A 25,671-nucleotide genomic window follows, 5' to 3' on the forward strand; every position below is an offset into this window, starting at 1 on the left:
CAGGTTGAATAGAAAGTAGAAAGGTCGGAGCGGACCAGTCTTTGTTCCCGATAGGGTTGGGCAAAGCGCGTTATACCTGAATAGACTGTTGTCCGGGGCACCGCATTGGTGATGCCATATTAGGAAAACGGACGGGGCGAACGTGGCTGGTGCCGTTCCTTTCTCCATCTCGTCGTGGGCTCTGAAAGTAGCGGCTATGTTCGGTGCAGAAGACAGGCGTACGAGCGCGCTGACATCAGCAGCGGCACAGAAGGGCAGCCAATGGGCTAACCATGAATTGAAATGGTGAGCGCATTAGACCACTGTAGGCAATGACGGCCATGGCTGCGGTAGAGTTCTGGATTCTGTTATGATGTTGCTTTTTAATTCGTCTGCGTTAAAGAGCTCCCTGTGTAGCATATGGGCATATTCAAACACACACTCTCCAAGGAAACGTTGGTCAAAAACCTAAATTTCGTGTAGACTGTACGAAGTCAAACTCGGTCCATTAACGCGAAACACGTAAGACAGAGCAGACTTTCGAAGCACCTCACGTCGTAACCTGCAAGCCAGTAACACGATCCTGCGAGCAAGCCGTTCGCGTTGCATTCATTAGTTTCCTTTTCGGCTTTGTCGAACATTTTTGAGACGCAGTGTTTTTTCTTCGTCTTCCCTCTGCTAAATATTTAGTCTAGTGTATTAGATATTGCGTCAGTTTCAGCTGTTACCTCCCAAATTAAACGTAATGAAATCGGCGGATTTTGTTATTTTCAACACAGATGGCATCAACTCTACCCGGAGAGGGCCTCTCGAATTGTCCCATTCGCCGACGTGTTGCATAACAAATAACCGTGTATTTTCTGGCAATGCAGAAACAACATTTCCACTAGTTTTGTAGAAGATATATCAGGTTACCTTAATACTTTTTTCAAATATTTTCCGGTGTGTTTGTGAGCAGCTATGTAATCACTCCATCTTTTGCTTTAAAGCTCAGTTGCTTGGTCTGCAGTTCTGAGACGTTAGGAAGCATAGCTCTGTTGTCGGCATGTCATATTGCTATAAGTTCATAAGCGTAGACATTAGCCACGACGGCGTCTTGTCTTTGACAAACATGAGGCTGTTTCGCTTCTGGGCTATCGGCCGCGTAACATAGTGATCGCTCCTGTTCTCCTGTAATCCCTAACGTTAAGCTGCGTTGTCTATTCCATGCTTGGAACTGAGGGCAACTGTTTGTAAAAAGTGAGTGCTAACGATGTCTCATGTGCAGTGGAATACTTCACGTTTTTTGTCTTTAGCGAAGCCGTTGGTGTGCACAGATCAAAACAAAAATACTGCCTTCCCCATTATTTTTCGCAACAGGTAGTATGTGTTCTATGATCGCCACTCAATCCTGAATTCAATTCTGGCGTCTTACTTGCCAAAACCATGATTTGCTTATGAGGCACGCCGTAGTGGTGGAGACAGGATTCATTTTGATCACAAGGGGATTTTTAACGGCCCCATAATGCATGGCATGCGGACGTTCTTACATCTCCCCCCCCCCCCCCCCCCCCTGTAGAACGCGGCTGCTTTGGCCGGGATTTGGTCCCGCGACATCGTGCTTAGCAGCGCACCATAGCTGCTGAGCCACCGCGGTGGTTTCTGATCGCCACTCTTAGCTCATTCTCATCTAGGTGAAATACGAGAACGCCTGCGTACTTCAAATGGGAAAGAAGCCTAAAATACTGAGAAAACAGAGATTCTCAACAGCCACATCAGCTGTATGGCTCAGTTGATGCAACACGAAGCTCCCTACAAAAACAGAAATGCAGAGTAATGTCAAATGCCGCATTCGCCCACTGATTCTCCAATCTAAGTGTTGTGCTCTAGGCCACCATGGTAAAAATAATCATATTCCTAAAGAAGTTTATGTTCACGGGTTTTCCTTCTCATCGATATTTTTTTTGTTTCCGTCGACTATAAGTTACGTGATATTATCAAACATTGCGCACTTGGTGTTGTGATTTACTCCTGTTTAGACATATTTCTCTGTTATTGTTTCTCAACTTTGATCTGCGTGTTTGTTATCGAGCTGGATATGAAAAATCTTTGGAAAATTAGCTGTGCGTACTGCTGCACCTCTTGTTGTACAGGTACTGCGGGTGGCCGAACTGACACGAGTAGTTTTTTTCCCTTACTTTCCCTCCACAATACCATAATTTGCTACGGGTACAGAAACTATGCCGTTCCATACCATACATCCGTCATATACCTATTCTTATAGACTGTGTAGCGCCAAGCCTTCAGCGACGTGGGAAAATAACAGCGTTATTTGGCGCCACCTAGAAATGTTTCTAACTACGTGGAACTAGTAAGAAATTTGTATCCTTCTTTGGTTTAAAGAGGACGGCAAATGAACGTTATAGAGATCCACATCCTAGAGGCGCCTGAAGATGACTTATTGTACGTGAAAATCTAAAATTGCCAGACTTAAGGCTGGCTTTGCGCAACTGAGTAAATAACTGGAGTGTGTCAAGCGCAAGAAATGTCCCGCAAAGGCGAGCAGCACAACAATGTTTGCGAATTTAAAATACGACAACCCGAGCTAATGTTGCTTCTAAACATACACCCACGAGTGTGCTCACTCTGAATCCCACGCGGTAGCTTGTTGAGACGTTGGCTTTCGTTGAGGGACATAACAAGCGATAGCGGCATGCAACACGGCGCCAAACCTCGAAGCAACAGCAGTCCCTTTCTGGACAAGTACGCCAGATTTCTCACACGATGCGCTTCTCAAGAGCAATCCCGACAACCTTGAGCTTCCACACGGCCACATTCGGTTCCCCGCACTTCGGTGAAGGATAGACGTAGGTGGGGGCGTAGGACCCGCGTATACAAACTGATCGTGGGCTCGGCGCGTTGTGTACTTCGTCTCATCAAGTCTAGTGCGGTTTTCTGACGTTTATAGAATCTTCGCCATATAGCACGGCCCTGTTAAACTCCTCGAACGGAGTTGGTTGGAAAAATTTAGCATCGTTTCGTGCCGGCGCCGCAAACGTGACGCTCGCATAAACGGTGACGGGGAGAGGTTTAGAGTGCCGGAGCTGCAACTTATTTGTGACATCGTGCGTCATACGAGATTCCAGCTGCGCAAACTACAAGAAAAAGGGAGACGTAATCAAAGAGGCACGGCATGCTCCGATATCATGTCTACTATTTTTAGAAAGACTAACGAACTCCCGTGCGCAGTCGGGCGGACTATGCCGAAATAATACCCAGAGATCTTAGAAAAGCAGCGACAACTGCTGGCAGCGCCATGTGGCTTGTGAAAATTGTAAAAAAAATAAATGGTAAGCGAGTCACGTTACGATAAGCTGCTTTGGATATTAGGGGGAAAGTCCGCTCGTTCGGCGTCTCTTACAAAGGCGTTTGCTCCTGACTTTTCCTTTCCCTTTAAGTGAATGAGTGGAGACTGGTAAACACGTGCAGATCTATGCGCCTTTGGAATTGTGAAATCTATGAATGGACGTTTGGCGATTTTCTGTGAACGGAGAACCATGAACTTCTCCCGGCCTACGTTCCGTCGAGTTGGTCACGTGAACTTTCTGTACACACGGGGGTGTTTGGTGGCAAAGCAGAAAGAAAAAAACAAACGCAGCACGCAAATTGCTACGATGTGAAAGCTTTCTGCATGCTAGTGTTTTTTTCCCCTTTTCTGTACGTTTTGTGCGCACCCGGCGAGACTGTTCATCATGCTGCCGAGTTGTTACGTGGTTAGATGCTTAAATGACACGAAGAACTGCAGTGGAATCGACTTTTTTTTTCTTTCCTAAGAGACCAAAAGCGTGGGTGCTCGTAATCCTTCGCGACAAGGGTAGCCGCCTGATGCCGACAGATTCTGCGAAGTTGACTTGCACTTTCTTGAAAAACTCAAACTAAGCGACTTCCGCCTTGGCAGTGTCCCGTAGCTTTCATCCTGGGGATGGTATTTCGAGCACTAACACAGGAGACAAACGCTCGAACAAACGGGTATACGTGGTGAAAACAGCACTTGACATGTAACATATAGTATTGCAATAGTGTCATCTAAGTGAACAGTGGTTTGCTACTGCGCAGCTGGCAAACATATAAACATCCTACCACATCGATTGACGATGTAGAAGGATGTGGGCAATTCAATGATGTGGGCAATTTCGATCGCGGCCGAGTCAGATCCCGGTAGAGGGCTGCTACATTGACATTTCCGCTCGTGACTTCGCTGGATCCATATCCATTCAATCGTGATCGAGCTTTTTGATCACGATCGTAGGTGTGAATCGCCTGCGCCACTAACGCTCAGTGAGTTCAACAGACTGCCTGCACATGTCTCTCCGTCGCAAGGTCGCATTCCTTAAACAAGCGGTATCTTACGTACAAAAACAATCCGATTATAATAGTATCAATTTTGAGCACAGGCAATTCTTTACCGTTCACCGAGAGGATGGTACACAGGCGTTTTGGCGTTTTGGCCTCATCCAAACAATGCCACCGCGGCCTGGGTTCCAGACGGCGACCGACCTCGGGCTTTGCAGCGCAACGCCATAGACACTTAGCCACCAGGCAGGGTAGGTCCTGGTGCCTTCACGAAGTAAATATATCTCCCCGAATCGCATATTCGGCCAACACTTCGGATTACATTAGAGCGCCGCTCTTAGATGCCCGTTCCTTCGTTTAACGACAGCTTGCCTCGGCGTCATCCCTCGGTGTAACCGAGCGAAAGAGGACAGCGAAGAATGAAGAAGCAAACGTGCAGCGCAGGGACGGATGAAAGAGCGCGATAGTGAAGAGAGCGAGGAGGAAAGTGGAGCAGAAGGTTGCAGCGGAAGCATAAGGCAGAAAGCGGACGACGAGGGTATGGCGAAAGAAGGAGAAGAAAAGCGTAGTGCCGCACAAGGTGGGCTCTGGGGCGACGACCGCTACTAAATGGCGCCAGAATAGCGCGCCGTCTTCTGTTCACCGATGGAATGCGGTGAGCGTGTCCACCGATATTATATATGAAATAACGCGCTGCATGAGCGGTGGTCTGTCTGCGGTGGTTGTGAATCGCGCCCCACGCGTCACACACGCCCTGACTCTCGCGATCTCCCGATTAACGAGGCGGTCACGCCACACTTCGCTCCGTTTGCAGTCTGCCGCAAGAGACAGATTGTTCGCGCGAGCCAATATGTCTCGAAAAAACTGTATAATAATATATCTCGAAAGACCTACAGAGCTGCGCTCAAATTTCGCATTAGGGAGTATCGTAATCACTGGTTTATTCATTTTTATTTCGAAATAATAATCAATTAACTATTTCGATTTCCAGTCATCTACGAGGAAAGATTCGGAGTAATGCTCACCTCAGGCGGAGAGCTTCTCGATGTACCGTTGACGGGCAGCCTCTGGCAGTTAAGCGATGTATTCGGAAGTATTCATCGTAGTAGAATGCCAGATAGCCATGTCGCGAGGCACTAGCTCTTTGGCCCACCGTGGTTGCTTAGTGGCGATGGTGTTGGGCTGCTAAGCACGAGGTCGCGGGATCAGATCCCGGCCACGGCAGCCGCATTTCGATGGGGGCGAAATGCGAAAACACCCTAGTACTTAGATTTAGGTGGACGTTAAAGAACCCCACATGATCCAAATTTCCAGAGTCCCCCAATAGGCGCGCCTCATAAACAGGAAGTGGTTTTGGCAGGTAAAACCCCATAATTTTATCCAGCTCTTTTACACGTCGCTCCCTTCGCTTGACGTCACGCCCATAACGTGATGCTGTTTACGAAAGGGAGACGTCCAATGCGTGTCTGATGTGCGTGACGTGCTAACTGCTCCTGGACCACATCAGGGGGTGCGCTGAAGTTGTTGTCCAATCGCGTTGCTCGGCGGCGAGATCAAAGCCTTTCGCATGGTTTCGAAGATAGAGAAGCTTTATGCCGAACTTCATCATTGCTCTATATACAAGTTGTCCAACATAACTTGAGCCAAAGTTTTCAAAATGAAAGGCACTCCGCAGGCGAGTTGAACCAAATGCGTAATGTTGGCACTGGCCTACAGTTACTCAGGCAATTTTTTTTTATTTTCCCCTTAACCAAGATTTAATTATGTTTAAATGATCAACTTTTTAAGTATTGGCTGCGGACCCCAAATGTGATACGCAAAAGTGTAGAGCACCTTGAGAAGCTTCTCAATGAATTGTTTCCAACACGATACATCTCACGTTGTCCTTTTTTCCGGTTTCGTAAGAAAGCTCGCGAAATATTAAAAAAATACCACGTGACGCGGCAGTTAGGGCACTGTTATTGTGCTGCTCTCAAGCGTGCGTTGGATGAACAGGGTCAGTTGCAGCGAGGCTAGCCAGCGACAGGGCCTTATGCCTGGTGTAGGTACCTGGGCATGCGGCTCTTTTCGCATGACGGTGCAAATTGATGATGGTGATTGTATTGGTCTTCAGTTTTTATTGTCTTATAGGAAAAAAAGAAAGCTATGTCACTTACTAGTTGAACCACGGAATGAGGTGACTTGACAAGGTTTATTTTTACTTGGTTTAGGTGTTTTAGGTTTGTTTTACAAAACGGTTCGTTTTTACTCAGCCCTTGCGCCTGCGTATTATTGACGTCAAATGTTTCTTATTCACAAACATAACACTTGCCTACGCATCGAACTACTGCATTCTCGGTTTCTCACGAGCGTCCCCCACTCGCGAATGACCTCCACGTTTCTATAATAAGCGGGAACACATCGGCGCGTCAGCTGCAACGGAAAAAGCCGCTTTCCGCAGGCAGAGGTGGCTCACGCAGAATTTGTCATGCATAAATAGAGAGCACGCCAACCGTCGTGAAAAGACATGTGGGCGAGCAATATAAGGCGTCATGATTCCACACCAGACGATCTGATGCGGCGAGGAGGTAGATGGCGCGGGGATGGTAGTTCGGCTAGTCTCGTCACGCGCTCACTGGGGTCCGCTACTATTCTCCGTGAAAGTACTAGCGATCGCTCGCCGTCATATAGCACCGCCAAAGTGTGGTCTCGCACACACCAGTATCCGACCCTACGAACCGGGGAGCTAGTGACATTCGTCATTTCGCGGCATCCCGTTTTCGGCTGAAGAAACGTGACGGCTGTCGCGTTACACCGCTATAGTCGATTAACGTAGCGCCTACAATGGTGCTTTAGCTCATGAGAGCAAAAAGAGGACAACAAGCCACATGTGCGCTGTACACATTCCTTTATATATAATCACTGAGTGGTAAATACGGTGATGATGATTTACTGGCATCCACTTCAAAACGATCTGGCGACAGAGAGCCATCTAGCCTGCTTTTGTCTGTATAGCATTTCTCCTTCGGAGCAATAATTGCTTCGGTATTTCTAACACATCTCTATCTACATCTACGTTTACAGCTGAATTGTCGGCACGCCAGAAAGCGGCCGAGTTCGCGGGTGAAAATGGCGCACTGAACACCGTACCTAATGTCGCGTAATTATATGTATTGCGTCAGAATTGTCCACAAAGGCAGAGTGTTTACAAATAGGCATTTTGCTCTAAGGCAGTATGTCAAATTTAAGTAAGAGGTCGCTGGACAAACAGTATAACACATACAATCGGGTGGCATGGCCGGTGACAAGCTGCATGATTATGTAGCCGAAAGCTGGTTGTCCTTCTATTTGTTCGTTTCTTTTGGAAAAACAGGGGGAAAGACAATTATGTCTGGTTTCACCACAAGAACGCCACAACAGGTTCTGGTGACATTCGGTGTCGCCTTTTTGAAGTCCGAAAGCACGCTGCTCTTGACACGCATTTGCACGTTGTCGCACTCAAGGTAACGTAATTATTTGTAGTACCCTAGGGAAACTAAGGATTCATAGCTTGACTATTGGGTCAACAATTATCCAATACAGCTATAACAAGCGTGCAAAAGTTTTCTGCCAGTACTCCTCTAAAGGGGAAGTTCTTGCCCTTCCCGCACCCCCACCCGACGCCTCCGGTTTTCTTTCTGTCCAACAGTAGTTTTCTTGCCGTGTGAATTTAGCCGTTCACCGAGATAGTATATTAGTAAAAGAGGTACTTCTTCCCTTAGTGACTCTAGTCAAAACTTATACAATCAAGAACACAGCGCAATATTAAACTTGACTGATCCTGAAGTGAGCGTAATGAAGAGTGGTAATTTCGTGGGGCCTGATTATTCCATTAGTGCGTATTAGGTGCCTTCAATTCGAATTGAGTATTTTTTTCCGCAAAGCAATCCCAGAGGTAGTGCAATGTTCATAATCTTAATAGTGCTTTTGAAACACAGCCGTTGTTTGTGTAGCACTGGAAACGTGACTGTGACTCCGCTCCTGAACACAAGGCAAAATGCTGAATTCATGGCGCCGGCAGTCGCATTCTGTCGGGGTGCTAAAGAAACTGATGCCGTCAAAACTATTCAGGGACACTCCACTAGAGAACTATATAGGCCTATTGGTACTTCGATAATATAAACACCATTAATAAATCAGTCACTCATATTATGAGTGTACTGTCCATATCACTTAATAAAGGGCTTCCCCTGCACATTTGTGCTGAATCGTCCAAAGACCGTGATGTTGGTTATTATGAGGTGTAAAGTTGATAGGACACGAATTAAAACGTAACAGGGGAAATAGGTACTTGTCTGTTATAACAGCGACACTGTAAGTTCAGACGTTCAGTTGTCCTTAATGAAGGATTGCTCTCATAAACGTTAAGCCCTCGAGAACCCATTCTAAATAGACTCGAAGATTAGCTGGTTCACTATAAAAACACAGAGAGTTCTGGGAACTCCCTCTCAGGGAGTGTCTGCTTGTACCATATTTCACTCCCTTTTCCAGGGTAGATCAACCCCCTTTGAGAGAGAGCAGAATAAGTCTCCGCGACAGAGTTTTATTACTCCACCACAAGGGAGTGGCACTACTCCTCCGTAGAGTGATAATACTCTCGCCACAAAGATAATAATACTCCCCCAAACTCAATAGAACAAACTCAATAGAAGACTTAGAGCCAAGATCGCCCAAGTTAATCGTGATATCGAAACATACGCGGCTCAACTTTCACGTCAACAATGGGACGAAACTTGCTCAGAAACAGACAGTAGATTGCGCAGAGGAGGCAAATGGAATCTTTTGAAGAGCCTACTTAATGACAAGCTCTCCAGAGGTACTACAAACCTCGCCATAAACAGACTCGTCAATAAACAGATAGCTATAGGGCGGACAGCAAGAGAGGTCGCAAACGACCTCGCACACATGTACCTGCCACTTAAAAAATGAATATGAAAACGAAGAAGAAATAAGCGAACCTTACTCCGGAATATCGCAACCGGACTTGGACAGTGACTTCACTGCAGCTGAGATAAGGCATGCACTTTTTAATTTAAATGGGAGATCTGCCCCGGGTCCGGATGGCATCACAAATAAACTGTTGCGAAACCTGGACGATGATGCCATAGACATAATCACGGTCAAAATTAATAGTCACTGGAGATCCGGCACTGTCCCACCGGAATGGAAGGAGGCCAAGGTGACGTTTATACCGAAACCCGGCAAACCACTAACAAAGGAGAATCTCAGGCCCATATCACTTACATCCTGTATTGGCAAAGTAGCCGAACATGCTGTTCATAACAGGATAATAGAACACATAGAAAACCAGGAGCTTTTCAGGCACAATCTCATAGGCTTTCGGAAGGCATTATCCACACAGGACGCCATGCTCATGATCAAGCGGACTAATATTGACGACCCTAGCAGGGACGTAAAGGGCCTCCTGGGTCTGGATCTTATCAAAGCGTTTGATACGGTTGCACATAAACATATCCTACATGAAATCTCAACCTTGAACCTGGGAAGCAATTTTTACAATTATGTGAAGTCCTTTCTAGCTAATCGGACTGCTCGGGTCAAACTCGGGATAGTTACAGGCGGTCCATACAATTTAGGCAACAACGGCACACCACAAGGCTCAGTATTGTCCCCACTCCTCTTTAACATCGCCATGCACAGGCTCTCGGAGGAATTGTCCAAAGTACCGAGCTTGGGGCACGTCATATACGCTGACGATATCACAGTGTGGGTCCCGAGGGGGTCACTCGCAGCACTAGAGCAGGCACTACAGGCAGCGGTAGACACCACAGAATCCTTCCTTAAGGGCACCGGACTCAGGCTATCACCTAGTAAATTTGAGCTGCTGCTCTTTAGACAGGGGAGAAAAGGTGTTAGAAACCTTGCGCCTTTGGAAACTCTGCCAAATAAAATCACAGACAACACAACACGAGTCATACCCAGAGTAGAGAAAATTAAAATTCTGGGTCTTCTCATTGACGCAAGGAGCTGTAACGCTACGGCCCTGAACCGTCTCACAGGTCAGGCCAACAGTACTTTAACGCTCCTGGGCAGGGTCTCAAATTGAAATGCAGGCCTCAAGCAGGACAATCTCATCAGAGCATATTATGCATTTTTCATCAGTCATGTGACGTACATTGCATCATACCTTAACTGGGGGAAAGGAGAGAAGGCTAAGCTAAACGCACTTATACGCTCCGGACTCAAAAGGGCTCTGGGACTCCCGCACGGAACGAGTACCGAACTCCTCAACAAGTTAGGACTTCATAACACTATAGATGAGCTCATTGAGGCACATTCGATGTCACAAATTGCAAGACTCTCCAACACTAAGCCAGGGTGTAAAATTCTAGATGAAGCCGGAATACTGCCTCGAGGAGGAGACGTCTCTAAGTTCAAAATACCCAAGGAGGTGGAGACACAATTAGTTGTAGACCCCATACCTAGAAATATTCATCCTGTCCACAACAAGGGCAGAAGGGACGCCAGGGCCAAATGCATTCTGGGTAAACTGCACCAACAACACAGCTCAGCTCTTTTTGTCGATGCAACTAGTTATGGATCGGGCAACCGCTACGCTATTGCCGTGGTCGATGAGAGCGGTAAATTAATAAGCGCGGCGTCACTAAGAACGAACTCCATTCATGCCGCCGAAGAATAAGCATAGCACTTGCAATTACAATGAGGAGAGGCTCCACGATTTTCTCCGATTCCCGTAGAGCTATTAGGAATTACTCAGCCGGCTTCGTCTCAGTCGAAGCACACAAGTTACTTATGCACAGTATTAATACTCATAATTACGACCAACTGTATAGCTCACACCTAGTCTGGTTTCCGGCTCATTAGCGCCACTCGGTCAGCCCCAATGGCTGCAATCCTAAAGAGCAAGCTCACTCTGCTGAGCGAGATCTCACATGCCGCACATCAGATCAGGAACTGCTCCAGGATGACTGCGGCTCCTACAAAGACCCACTTACTACTTTTCACGAGATCACCTCACACTATAGGGACCACTCTGCACAATAACGCGTTATATTATTGGACATGCCTTTGCATGCTATCTATCCTAAAGAAAGAAATCTGAGGGTGTTATTCACTCAAGGGCGGTTGCTTCCTATATATTGCAAGTTTTTGTGCAACAAGACCAGCGCCAACTAGCACGACTGCGCGCACGGGGTTCGCAGCACTTCTCGGGTGTGCGCGCTTTTGTCTTTGATGCTTAGGATATGCCAGACAAAATTGAACATGTCACCTGAACTTGCCCAAACAGGAGCAATCCTACGCTAGTTTTGAAGTTTCATTTATTTTATCATGTCATATGCATCGTAAGCTCATAACAAGTCCACTGCAGGACGAAGGACTTCACACGTCAATCTATAATTATACCTGTGGTGCATCATCTGGCTTCGTCCTTGCATATTTGCGAATCTGCTCGCATTAACCTTAACCTGATTACCAGTGCAAGTCTTCGACAAATGCTCTCCTCGAAACGTTAGTTCGTCAACATCCCTTGCTCCATCACTCCTATTTACTTCAATCCCCGATGTTCCTGTGAACTAGTTTCTTGTTTTAGATTTTAACCCTAACCTGTGACTAAAGCTGGAGTTGGGACTAGTTCACTTCGTATTCGTCTTGCGTGTCTCGCAAATAACTGCAGCACTGTCTCCTTATATGCTCAACCTGTTGCCCCTCCAGCTGCGTTTTTTTCCCTTTCATTCCTAAACTCATGATATATAGAAGACCACTGGTTGTTTGTTCGGCGCATTAGATGACCTGTCCAGCTGCACTGACCGTCGCGTCCATTGTTCTCGCCAGTAAATGAAATCAGCGCTGACTGTCCTTGCAGTGTGGTCATGGTGATATCTTATATGTGGTTCGGATCCTCCGGAACAACAAAAGCAATCGGCGCCGTGCTCTACTCTGGTTTCAGGGCAGAAGCACGTCGCCTGCTCTTCCTTTCCGGTTCATTCCTCGGTCTTCCTGTGCAAGCATTCGCCACCTACCTGTCCACCACTTCTATAAGAACATTTTACGTTTACTTGGACGGCGCGCCGAAATAGAAATAAAAAAAGCCGGTTACTCGGTGGGACATCGCTTCGGCGACCGACTTCCGGGCTTCGCTCGAAAAATTAAATTTCCTCCATTCTATTTGCTGAACTTCTTTTTTTTCTGCGTTCCGCGCGCGTGTCGTTTCCCTTATATCAGTTTTGTTCACTAGTGGACACGACTGTAAAGCTTAAAAAACCTCTGCGAGCCTTTCGGAAAGATAGTCGCGTCCATCAAAGCCAATGTATGTGTTCTTATTTCATTATGAAGGGCTGACGTGGGCTCTATTTTGCTCATGGAATAAAGGGCCACAGAAAAAAAAAACGCTGGTAGTTTCGCTCATGCTTTGAAATAGCGGTTTATTTTCAGAGTTATTCTCATAGACATTTTCTGACATTCTTGTCGTCCTTGTGCATTGTTTCGATAGTACTTTAACATATTGTGAAACCCGCAGAATAATAAGAAACTAGTTCATGATATTAGAAGTTCATGTGCACTTTTTATTTACACGCTTCATCTAGTGACCTAGTGCAGTTGTTTACTTGCGTCATATTTATTTTCTTATAGCAAGCGCTACTTCATTGCCATCACGTGGTGTGACAAATTTTCAAAGTCACAAGGCCGGCACGCTTGCTTACAATATATATCTATATATATATATATATATATCTATATATATATACTTCTCATGTCTGATGCGACTGCAATTTAATTAAATCCGCTCGGTTACGTATTAGCTGATCCAAAAGAACACAAGCAGAAGGAAGAAAGGCAGACGCACATGCACGTAAGATCTTAGGGCTGAACGAAGCCTTCGTTTTTGCTGAATAACGCCAGAAATTTCGATGCTCACGACTAGCAGTTATCTCAATCACCATAATCTGGACAAAGTGTGATAAGTGAAAACAACTGCCAGCAATACGTGAGCACATCACCAGTATTGGTGTGTTTCACTGCGAAAAGCGATGTTGTCCTGAACAATCACGCTTGATAGTTGCACTCCACAGCAATGCTCAAAGGGCGCACCTAATTCTCACGAACAAGGTAAACTAAAATGGTCACCGCTTCGCCCAAAAGGTAAAACATCAACTGCGATAGCAAATTATCAGACAGCTCTACGAAGTAAGGTTAGTCGTCCTATCAGCTGCATAAAATGCTGAAAATATTCGCTTACTATCACTGTATGACTGTAAGAAATGTGTGTCAAATAACAGGTATTTTTACGGAAATTTTATGTTCTCATACAGAAAATACTTGTTTTACGCTCTTTATAAACAGGAAGACGTTCAAGAAAAAAAAGAACAGTAATTTTCTCTTTTTTGAGTCGCCAGCCCCAAATCACCGAACGGTTGGTTGGTCACGTGGGCATCATTGTTACAAGAAAAAAGTTATTTGAAAAGCATTTGCCACTTTTTATCATTCACTTCGCATATTTAAGCGCCAAAAATGTTATTGTGCGTAATATTAGCCCTAATAATAAGAAACAGCATACATTCTGCAGTCCTGACTTTTTCTGTAGTCGTGTATTTATGCATTGCGGGATGAACGGGACCGGCGGCAATAGCCGCGTGCTGCGTCTGTGAATTTCACCGGTCAGGCTATTCCCACACAAGGTGGGTGGTGCACATTCTTATCGGCAGGAATGACACATTTTATGCTGTCTTTCGCAATTATCGTTGCGGGCTTCCACTGCTATCGAAAAAGCAGCGAAAATGAATCTGTTAGTTATCTTGCAGAATCTTGAGTGGACGGATTGCTATAGTTTCCACGAGAGACCTTAAGACTAGGACTTTACCCAACTTGTTTGGAGCATCGTAATTCGATTGCAGAGAACCAAAGGCACGCCTGCGTTTGCGGTAGGAGCGGATGCTGTTCTGTCGAAATAGCGTTCGCACGACAGCCGCTTCATCACCGATTCGTCACGTCCGCTTCACTGCGCCTGATAAAGAATACATAGCGCACAGAAGAGATAGAATGCAAATGAGGAACATGAAAGAGCACTATAATCTGCTGGAAAAAAGCGAAAGGTGGAGCAATTTTGCTTTGTTAGCAGGTATCCCAACCACAAATCTAAGTGAATAAACGTGGGAAGTTTTAGGCTTGAGCAGTACGTTGTTGGTTGGCTTGATTTATTATTTATTTATTAGTTACCTGCATCGCCCCGTAGGGCATTACAGCTGGGAGGTTACAAATTTGAATGAATACATCAACAAATTATTTCAGGGCGTGGAAAAAAGCATCATTCTCTGTAATGTATACAATGCTCGATGGCAAACTGTTCCAATCTCGAACAGTTCTAACAAAAAAGGAATAACGGAAGGCGTCATCCCTACAATAATATTCCCTGACCTTCAAACAGTGGTCAAGTCGCTTAGATATATAGTGTGGTGCCTGGATATATTGTTCCCGGTTGGAGTATGCCAAAAAGCACGGGGTTTTAAACTCTTGTTTCATGGAACTTAGAGTTCACAAGGATATGTTATTTTTATTGACTTTTTATTCATGAAGAAATAAGCAAAATCGTACACGCGAGGTGCCTCGAGCGGCCCGTCGCTCGGCAATCTTGCGTGTATTTGCGGAATGGAATGGAATGGAAAAACTTTATTTCTCTATATCTCAGAGAGATTAGCGGTGGGCCGGTGTCTTCATGTTTTGAGTCCTGGCCGCTTCACAAGGTCGGCGCCCCTATTCCAGGGCACCGCTGAGTCTTGCTGCCTCGCAGGCGTGCTGCACAATTGCCCGTTGGGCTGTGAGCTCGCTGCTGGTGAGCAGACCCTCCCATTGTTCCGCACTTGGGTTATTTACTTTATGGAATGCGAAATTACGCTTGCATTCCCACGTGATGTGGTATAACGTGGGGGTTGTTCCGCACCACGGACATGTATCCCTGTACTGGGTAGGGAACATCTTGTGTAATGTGTGCAGGTTGAAGAAAGTACCTGCTTGCAGTCTTCGCCAGCTTACTGCCTCATGTTGTGTGAGCGATGTGTGGGGTGGGGGGTATTTAGGTCTCCTTCCTCTGTAGTAGTTAAGTATTTCTGCATACGTCGGCTCCACCGTTAAGGGGCCCTCTAGGGTTTCCGACTGCCCTGCTCGGTGCGTGAGTTCGCGAACTAGGCGGTCCACCCTTGAGTTGCCCTCTATCCCGGTGTGTGCCGGTATCCAGAAGATCCTATGTTTTATCTTTTTGTTAGGAGGCTCTGTTTTGAGGAGGATTCTCAGTGCTTCCTTACTAACTCTGCCTTGTGTGTAGTTCCTGCATGTTGCTTTGGAGTCCGTTAGAATTATCAGAGATTTGTTCCTGCGGTAACCATCAGCCGCCGCTAGAGCTACGGCGACTTCCTCCCCCTCCGTTACCGTGCAGTTTCTCAGGGTCGCGCAGCTAATTGGTTCTCCCGTGTGGTTTACCACTGCTGCCGCGACTCTAAACATTCTAGTGTTGCGGTCCCATGGGTATACAGCCGCGTCTGTGTATACCGTGTTTTCTAGTGCGGCTAGGTTTCGTTCCACGAAATCTGCTCGTGCCTGCCTTCTGGCGGCGTGGAGATTCGGGTCCATGTTTCTCGGTAGGGGGCTAACCTCCAGTGTCTGGCGAACGCTGTCTGGGATGCTAGCAGCCCGATCCTCTATTCCGTCTGTGTTATGCCCTATTCTTTTTAGGAGCTTGCGGCCGGTGGCAGTCTGCTGGAGCCTGGCGATCTGTGCAATGAGCTGCGCTTCCGCGAGTTCTTCGAAAGTGTTGCTTAGGCCCATCTGTAACAGTTTATCGTTGGGCGTGTTTCTAGGCAGATGTAGCGCCGTCTTATACGCTTTCCTTAGTAGCGTTTCCGTCTGTTCTTTTTCGTGCTTGGTCATGTTGTGGTACGGGAGCGAGTACGTGACTCTGCTGACCACTAGGCTTCTGACCAGCTTGATTGTGTCTTCTTCTCTCATTCCGCTTCTTCTTTGAGATACCCTCGTTATCATTCGGCTTACTTGTTCTGTCGATTTTTTTAGTAAGCTGATTGTGTGGCTGCATTTCTTGCTTCCTTGAATCCACATGCCTAGGACGCGTATCATGCTCCTTTCAGGTATGTTTTGTCCGTCTAGTTTTACTATTAGTTCTTCCTTGGTGGGGTTTCTTCCCACTCTCAGGATTTCTGATTTTTCGGTGGAGCACGCCAGGCCCCTTGCTCTGATGTATTCTTCCACGCACTCGGCCGCTTCCTGCAATTTTTCTTGCTTATGCCCCAGGGAGCCTCGATTGACCCAGACCGTGATGTCGTCAGCATATATTGCATGCTGGATGCCATCAATCTTGCTGAGTCGTCGAGCCAGTCCGATCATTGCGATGTTGAAGAGTATTGGTGAGATCACGGAGCCCTGCGGCGTGCCTTTGCGTGGGGTGGTAAAGATGTCACTTCGCAGATCCCCCAATCCTACCGTTGCCGTGCGTTTGGTCAGAAAGGCCCTCACGTAGTCGTGGATTCTCTTGCCGCAGTTGGCGTTGTTCAGTCCTTCCATGATGGCTTCGTGGCTAACGTTGTCGAAGGCCCCTTTGATATCTAGGGCCATGATAACGTTTTCGCCTGCTCTGGGTGACGTGTTTATGACTTCTTCTTTTATCTGTAGCAGGACGTCCTGTGTTGACAGGTTCGCCCGGAAGCCAAACATGCTGTGCGGGTATAGCTCCTTGTCCTCCAGGTGGTGTTGGATTATTCTGGTGACTATCCTTTCGTAGAGTTTACCGAGGCACGAGGTGAGGGAGATGGGCCTCAGGTTTTCAATCTGAAGCTTTTTGCCGGGTTTAGGTATCATCACCACGACAGCGTGCTTCCATTCCTTCGGTATCGTGCCCTCTGCCCACAGTGTGTTGAGGTATGCTGTGAGCTGATCTATCGCCTCGTCGCTGAGGTTGCGTATTAGGGAGTTTCTGATCTTGTCGGTGCCCGCGGCTGTGTTTTTGGTTGTCGCTCTAATTGCCGCGTAAACTTCCTCTCTTGTAATCGGTCTGTCCATGTGGGGGTTCTCTGTCCCCAGATACTCCCCGTCGTAGCCTTTGGGATTGTCTTTGCCGTAACATTTTACACGCACTGCCTCCAATAGTTCCTCGTCGGAGCCTTCGTGCTCGTGGACCAGTTTCTGGATTGCTTTGCCGCTTTCTGTTTTCGTTTTGGTTGGGTTCATGAGGGCTTTTAGTATGCGCCACGTCTTGGCTGTGCTAAGCGTGCCGTTCAGTGAGCTGCAGAACTGCTGCCACCCTTGCCTGGCTAGCTGTGTTGCGTACTCTTCTGCCTTCTTAGTGATCTCTGCTATCTTCTTCTTGAGTTTCCTGTTTAGCTTTTGTCTTTTCCAGCGTTTTGTGAGCCCGCGTCTCGCCTCCCATAGCCCGAGTAGCCGCCGGTCTACCTCCGGTGCTTCTTCTGTTCTATGTATTTCCCGTGTGTAGAGTTCTTGTATCTGTTTTAGTTGTTGGCTCCATTCCTCTATCGAGGTGATTTCCCTTTTTAGTTGTTCGCTGTGCTTGCGGAAGGCGTGCCAATCTGTGATATGGGCTGTGCCGATTTTTCTTTTTACGTTCTTCGCTTCGATTGTAGTTTTCAGTACATAATGATCGCTGCCTAGGTTCTCCAGCAGGTTCTCCCACTCGGCCTGCTTTGCTCCTTTAACAAATGTTAGATCTGGGCAGGTGTCTGGGCTAACGCTATTACCCTGGCGCGTTGGCTGATTTTCGTCCGTTAAGAGGTCGCAGCCTGTGTTTTCTGCCGCAATGCATATTTGCTGCCCTTTCTTTTCGATTTTCTGGTATCCCCAGCTCGGGCTTTTAGCATTGAAATCCCCCGCAATTATTAGGGTGTTTGACTTGGCTAGCATGTTTGCTTCTGCAAAGAGTTTGCCGAAGTCGCCGTCTTTCTGCCTGGGGGGACTGTATAGATTGACTATAAATGTGCTTTTAGCTTTGTGCTTCTTTTTGGGTATTATCTCGGTTATTATGTGTTCGATTTTCGTGTTCTCAATTCCTTTGTGTGCTATGGTGACTATCTTGTTGCTAATGAGGGTTGCGGTGCGTCCGCTCTCCTGGCACGTGTATCCTTTTAGGGTGGGTGTTGTATTAGTTTCTTGTAACATAATAATGTCTGGTGGTTTGTCTCTAGTGTTTATGTACTGCTGTAGGAGTCCCTGCTTTCGCCGGTATCCCCTACAGTTCCATTGCCATATTTCTAGTTTGTTTTGTCCTGCCATGATGTATTGTTGTTGTTGTTGTTACTTTGGCTTTCTGGTCCGAATCTTCTCTCGTTAAAGAGCCTGTCTCTGGCGTCATTAGTGGTTCTCTGTGTGTTTTGGTTTTTTACGTAACTGCGGAAGTTTTGCTCTTGCAAGGCTATTTTCTGTTGCATTTGTAACATTTGATTCTGCATTGTATGCATGAAGCTTTTTAGTTCGTATTTGCGGGCTCTTGTATTTGCGGGCTCCTTTCACGCTCGGAAAAACACTTACGTAGCACGGATCGAGCCACAGAAAGTTATATCAAGAGTTATTCATGTATTTCTGGAATTTCCTCATTGACACTTTTGATCTAATTACAATATTTGAGAAGATTAATTATTCAAGACTCATTATCTAATTAGGTGGTATGAAAAAAAATATCTGAGTATCTCGAAGCTGGACCGGACCTTGGTGCGGTCCAGCTTCTGTATATAGGTATATACTCTCTGTATATAGGTATATATTAGCCCCAGTATTGTAAAATATTAAGCCAACACGTTTAAGCGCCCATGCTGGCTTTCAAGGCCTTAAGATCTGGTTTATACCTATTTGCATACAAGCCAATGTATTTATTTCACTGAAGAGTCTCTAGGAGAAACATTATCATGAGCCTGAGCAAGCACTGAAATGCTTTATTTATACTGATGATGTGCCACATGCTTATTTGTAACCAGTGCAAAGTTGGAGCTTTCACATGCTGCTACTTTGGTAGACATTAATTCTTATATGCCTTTAATTTTCCCTTGCGCAGGAATCTGGCAGTGATGATGAAGATGGGGGCATGCCACGTTCTTCTTCCTTTATTGAAAAAGGTGTAATTTTCTGTAGTACCACACTGGGGCCAGCATTCCTGATTTAAAACTTCTTTTGTGCACGAGGCAGTTTTCTTGCTGCAAAGAGCTTCACCATATGCATTGACGCCCTGCCTGTGATGCAAGAAATCAACCCATGCCAGGCTTTCAAGCTCATATTTTTCGTGCACTTTGCTTTCAATGTTGCGTACCCCAAGGACACAAGCTTCTGCTTGGAGGTCACACATCGGTAAGTACCACGCTCACTTGTTAATTGAGCACCGATAGCCTTTCTTGTTATTGCTTGTGCAATTCTCACATGTGGAGTGATGATCAACCTTATAGAGATGTTCATTTATCATAGGACCTTATGTGATATTCCTGATTCGTACCAAAGTATTCTTGGAAATGTTTGCTGGACCTAAACAACTAATCAGCTGTGGAATTACATTTGGATGGTGCTGCTGCTTTTTACGTTTCAGCAACGAATCTTTGCTTTTGCAGCAATGAATGCACCTTTTGCTGCACACAAATGTCAATGAATTGGGAAAGTGCTACAAAATAGATTTTTCCCGAGAAGAACAATTTGCATGGAGTTGTTTTTAGTGTCCTTTTAACACCTAGTGATAGTGTTCGGTGAACATTTTTCATCCGAATCGGAAAACATTAGGCTCGTTAAAATCTGATCCAAGTGATCACTTAGAAAAGGTTCATTTTGGCTTCGAAGTTGCTGGTTTTGTACTGAACGCTAAAGAATACTGAAATGTAGGCTTTATCGGAATTAAATTTCGGAGTGGTTCGGGGGCAGCAATCTTGTTATTTATTTGAAGAAAACACTAATATTTTTCGCTGTGCTAAGTTTAACGACATTCTATCCTTGCATCAGAACCATTGCAGGTGTAAATCCTGGCAGGGGAAAAATGTAGAGCTCCCGAATAAAAAGCAGCATTGCTTCTCTCCAAAAGCTGATTCCCTAATCACGTCGTTTCAAGACTTCAACTTTTAACTATTCTAAAATTTCAAAACATTCTAAATCAATATTTTATGTTTACACTGTGATAATGCAAATAGGCTGTTTCATGTCTTATGTCTTGTTGCTCGTATATTACTGCTTGATGCAGTACAGTCAAGTAAGGCAAAATTTGCCAAATCGAATAATTTCTCTAATGAATATACTTGCCGTTACAGTTTCAGTGTTCATTGTATTGTACTACTATTTTTATTTTTTTAACTAATTTATTTTGCAAGATGCATTCACTCTACTTAGTACGTCGAACATTTTGGTTTTAATGCGATAATGCAAAAAGCCTGTGGCATGTCTTATGTTCTGTTGCTTCTATCTCACTAGCTGTTTCATTCTGTACTACCGTCGAGCAAGGCACAATTTGCCTAAGGCACTCTTCATATGCGTATACTTGCCATCACACTTTAGTGATTGGTTGTCTTCATTGTACAGGTATTACTACTTTCTGTGTTGCATTCACTGTGTTCTATTACAGTTTTGTAGTGAATCATATGTGCTCTTGTATACTTGTCATTTCTCCATGCCTTGCGTGCTTTTACGCTATACGTTATTACGCAGCTGTCGCATATGGGCACTGCAGGGAAGGCAATTGCCTTTCTTCTTCGGTCACTCATCTACTATTTACCTTATTTACATCATGCTTAAAGACATCAAGATACCAGTCATGATGACATTGGCTAATATTGTCCATGCATTTACCCCTATTGTTCAATACTAGCTTGCTATTTCTAGCAGTCGAATAAAAGCAGTGAAATATTTCATTTCGTTGAAACGTGCAGCAGTTGTAGTGCTTGGTATATTATGTCACTGATTAAAAGTTGGTCTGAAAGAAATCAACTGTGTGAAATGAGAGAAAACGTACTTAAAATAAACTTGTGAATCATGAAAGAAAAAAGCTATGAAATGACAGAAAATTTGGTGATAAGAAATGAGGCTTTACAGAATTTTTCTGTTAGTTGTCGACAGAAAAACCTGTGAAACAACAGAATAACAAACACAGAAAACTCAACATTAGATACATGTTCTATTAGTTGCAAACAGAAAAACCTGTCAAATGACCGAGAAATGTTAAAACAGAAAACGTAGCGTAACAGAAGCTTTCTGTCAGTTTCACAGCAATTCGTCGTTAGTTGCAAACAAAATGGAAATTGACAGAAAGAAGTAACAACAGAAAACATAGCCTAACAGAAATTTTCTGGCAGGCAAGCGGCCAGAAAATTTTTTTCTTTCAATAAAATTTCCTTACAGTGTATAAACTTGATGGCGGTAATTTTTGTGGTAAGGGCTATACAAACAAGCCTCTGTTCTTGCAGCCCTCGTTGTGTATCAGTAGTCGTAAAATCTAAGGAAGAAAGGACGCTGCCATGTATTACTCACGACAAATGCAGTTTTCACTGCAGTCCCCTGATATTATTGCACTTGTGTGGAATATAAGCCAGCCTAGCACTTCAGCCTTCGTGCCACTTGCTTACAAGACTGCATCACTCCAAGCAAACCGTGCAAAAGCGCTTGCTAAAGAAAATGATCTCCAATCCACGTTGCGAAGTTGGTTGGACCGCGAAGCTGTGAACGACAAGTAGAACGATTACCGATTGCGACGTAGGTTGAAATTTTTCGCTTGATGACATCCACTGGTACGTTTTCGAATTACCAGCCTAAAACGCTTCGACGGCCGGTGACTAGGCTAACGCCGCTACTGCGTGCACCTACAAAGAATGAACCAGACATAAGAGAAATTCGCCGTTCCTCGTATGCCCGTTGCTCTTCAGGAGTCCTCATTGTACGTGGCCTTCCAATAGCACTGTCACAGCAGAAATCGTTTGCAAGGCGGGTTCTTCTTTTACGTATGAATGTGCAGTTACGTCCCTCCCTGCTTCGTATGCCGCAGTCAAGCTGCCGTCGCTGCTCCAGCTTGAGCAACAGTAATCTTTAACGGGAAGCCTGTGCGGGGAGCGCTGCGTGCTTCGCAGTGCACGTAGGCGCAGGAGAGCCTTGTCGTGAATTATGTGGTTCGGACGCTTGGTTTGAGCGTGCTCTTTATTGAAATGCATGCTGTTCTGTAAGTTGTATCCGTGGTTTCTAAGAATGTATGAACTGTCTCGCTTCACTTTGCTGAGTGCTTGTAGCCTCTGCCTTTCGAGGATATGAGCCATCGCATTTGACCCTATGAGCCATAGATTCCTATAAATTTCAGTCGACGTTGCGCCACAATAAAATCCCGGGATGATAGCGGCTTCTCAAAAACGAGGGAAGCATTAGGACGTGCCTCCAATAGTCTCCGTGTAAGCAACAGCACTCGAATTCAATAAATGTCGCACCCTGAAACACGATTATTTGTCTCCTGACGAGGTCATTAGTTCGTCCCACTGACGTGGCCAATTCAGAATATCTTGCATAACGGCATATAGAAAAAAAAAACACACATTCGCTAATTTGTCTAGAAATTAGTACTACTTACTATCCAGACAATCTTGCCAAAGTGTAGGACTGTTACCTGTATTATTTTCGTGTTACCAGCTTTCAAACAGCACCTTAACTACGATGCGAGCGCCTGGTGCCATAACAACCTAATACTTCTGAAATTATTAGGCCATCCACAGGCCCAGCGCAGTCTTTGAGATCTAGCTGACAAAGCACACTCCATTTCCGGTGAGCTGTAAGGTCGATATTTCTATTAGCGGTCAGTAAAGGTACATCTGGCGTCTCCCTCCAACTTTCTTTACAGGTACGTTAGAAGGATTCAGCAGTATTCTAATTTAAGTATGTCCGACATTTCTCGTTGCTTTTCCAATCTTTCACGTTTCATTACGTCTGGATAAAGCACGTTGAACAGCTGAACCCATGTTTCGCTCGCATCTACGCTTATTTTGTGCGTGTTGTGGTGCAGCGTGCCTTTTTCTTCGCAGCTCGTGCAGATCAGCGTGCCCATCATTGCTGTAAGAGCTGCCGCAGCTACTGCCACCGCGTTAGCGCACGCATTCACAGCACGAAAAGCGCATTGCATTCTCTGCCCCTCGGCGCGATACTATGACATCGTGCTCTTATCGCGAATACAACAATGTTGCAAATGCGTTTCGCTACCGATCCACTAAGTGATTAGTCGAAATCCGCTCGCGTTGCAGTTTATAGAGTCCTCACTGTTACGAAGTTACGAAGGCGCCGAAGTCTAAACTGCAATACAGAAATTAAGAGAATCGTTTGCTGACGAAAGCAGTGAAGCGCAACTCTTCTCCGAACGGTTAGCTCTGCTGACTTCAAGTTGCCCTTAGTTTTAACGTGGAATGCGTTAAGCATTCCGTGTCGCAGAAAATCCGGTGTGGTTGTCCAGCCTCGGCGCCGGTAGTCCTGTGAACGAAAAATATTGCATACGGCGCTTAACATGCTCACACCTTTTCTTACATTATTTACAAAGTTATTCCTCGTAATGCTGAGTATAACAGCCCAAAAACAAATTTCATGAAACAAAACATCTACAGAGCTTGCCTTACGTGTTAAATGTTCTCAGACTGAAATATTGAAAGTGCAAAATAATATGATCGGCTCACGCAAGAGGCCGTGTTCCTACCAGAAAGCTCGTCTTCGTGCACAGCGTTCGCCGCCAGCGTTTCCCGGTAAACATTACAATTACATAAGCTGCAGTTGCCGGGAAGCGTCAGAGATGTGTCATGGAACTTTGAATGCTTTCTCGCTCTACTATTAAATCCTCCAATTTTCGTTCGCAAACAGGGGCTAGTTGCCCGTGTCGTACCGTTTCCATTTTCGATCAAAGCAGTTCTTTCGGGAAGCTTCTTCTGGGGACTTCTCTAATCATAACCCTAGGCAAACCACCAAGAAAAACACGAAGATTTGGAGTAGCAGTTACGGCATCCTATTACACGTTGTTGTTCTGCATACGTTGAAAAGCACTTTCGGCTGTGTAAGCAGAATATGCGCGCTGCTGCTTTGGTTATGCCTTGTCTACTTAAAATACGTAATGCTGTATAGATGGGATTCTGTGCATACGGAATCGAGAAAACACGTACAGCAGCTCACTTTGAAGGTTATGAATGCCGACGCGGCTGAGGTCTCGTTTCCTAATGAAACACGCACTGACTGTTTTTGTTTAATGTGTAATAAATTAATTGTCCGAGTACAACGTACGTAAAGCCTGCAAGAAAAATATAATTAGAAACGTCTTCTCAACGATGATGACGTGCCAGAAAACAGGACAGCTTGTACTCAATGGCTAATATTACGAGCACATAAATTATCTAGTCGGCCATTTTGCTAGCATTGCAGTTAAATATCTGATTGCTACGCAGGGCAAATTGTTTGGATACCAATTCACGAATTTTACCCTTCTTCTGACGCTCTTTTGTTTTTACCTGTATCAGTTTGCCTTACGTGGGGAAAGATTTTTCGCGACTAGACATCTCACAATATAAAACATCATCATTACTGCCGGACTTCCACGCACACTTCAGACCGCCAGGTGACGCATTCCAATAGTTTTGTTGGAAGTTCTTAGATCCGCTACAGAGCAGATGTAAGCCCAACAGAATAAACGTATAATGGAAATAGAGCAATAAACGTACTTATTCATATGTCCCGATGGTGCGTTAGATCTGACGGTCGAGCAGCCGTGAGGGCGTGTTGTTTGCGGTCGTTCGGGATTATCCTATCTAAGCTACCAAAATGTTTCTGTCAGGTCAGACACACTGCCTAAAAAGAAATAAAGAAAGCAAATAAATATGAAAAACAATGTTGCCGTGCGCAAAAATAAACACCTTGCGATAGGGAATCGAACCCGGGGCCGTACGGTGTCTAATCGCTGAAACTGCCGAGAGAATTTTCTGTTCGTCCTATTCAGCATTGCCTTATATCTGGTAAAATATTAGCCGCATTATTCTTGCACGCATTGCGCAGTTTCTTGTTAATAAAATATACTGCATTTCTCTATGACGTACTTAACGCCGATAGAAAAGCTCCTAAACGCCTCTTTTAATGCAATAGCGAGCCGTCCTCCACGCCCGCACCGAGTGCCGTTGAAATGCGCTGCTCATGCGTCAAGTTCGTGGGGATTCTTAGCTCAGACATGTTACGGCGGGAATGTTAGCGTGTAGTATAAGCACTTGTGTACGTAATTTAAGAGCTGTGCCCTGAAGGGAGAACGAAGCTTTGCGGAGTGCTGCTGCCTAACAGCGTTCTCCTTATTGATCCGACATCGTGCTTATATTTAAGGCGATAAACTGCATA

General features: G+C 45.4%; 1 protein-coding gene across 1 annotated transcript in view; it reads right to left on the reverse strand.

Annotated features, from left to right (window-relative positions):
• LOC140213458 (uncharacterized) overlaps positions 1-18,228 on the reverse strand; it is a 30,910-nt gene extending 12,682 nt beyond the window's left edge. Inside the window, exons 1-2 of the mRNA XM_072284694.1 lie at positions 17,222-18,228; positions 16,798-17,086 (exon numbers count right to left, since the gene is read on the reverse strand). Coding sequence (XP_072140795.1) covers positions 16,798-17,086; positions 17,222-18,228 — 1,296 coding nt within the window. The remainder of the gene's footprint in view (positions 1-16,797; positions 17,087-17,221) is intronic.
• Positions 18,229-25,671: the final 7,443 nt, after the last annotated feature.

This window comes from Dermacentor andersoni, chromosome 10 (assembly GCF_023375885.2).
Source record: "Dermacentor andersoni chromosome 10, qqDerAnde1_hic_scaffold, whole genome shotgun sequence".
NCBI classification, from domain to species: domain Eukaryota; kingdom Metazoa; phylum Arthropoda; class Arachnida; order Ixodida; family Ixodidae; genus Dermacentor; species Dermacentor andersoni.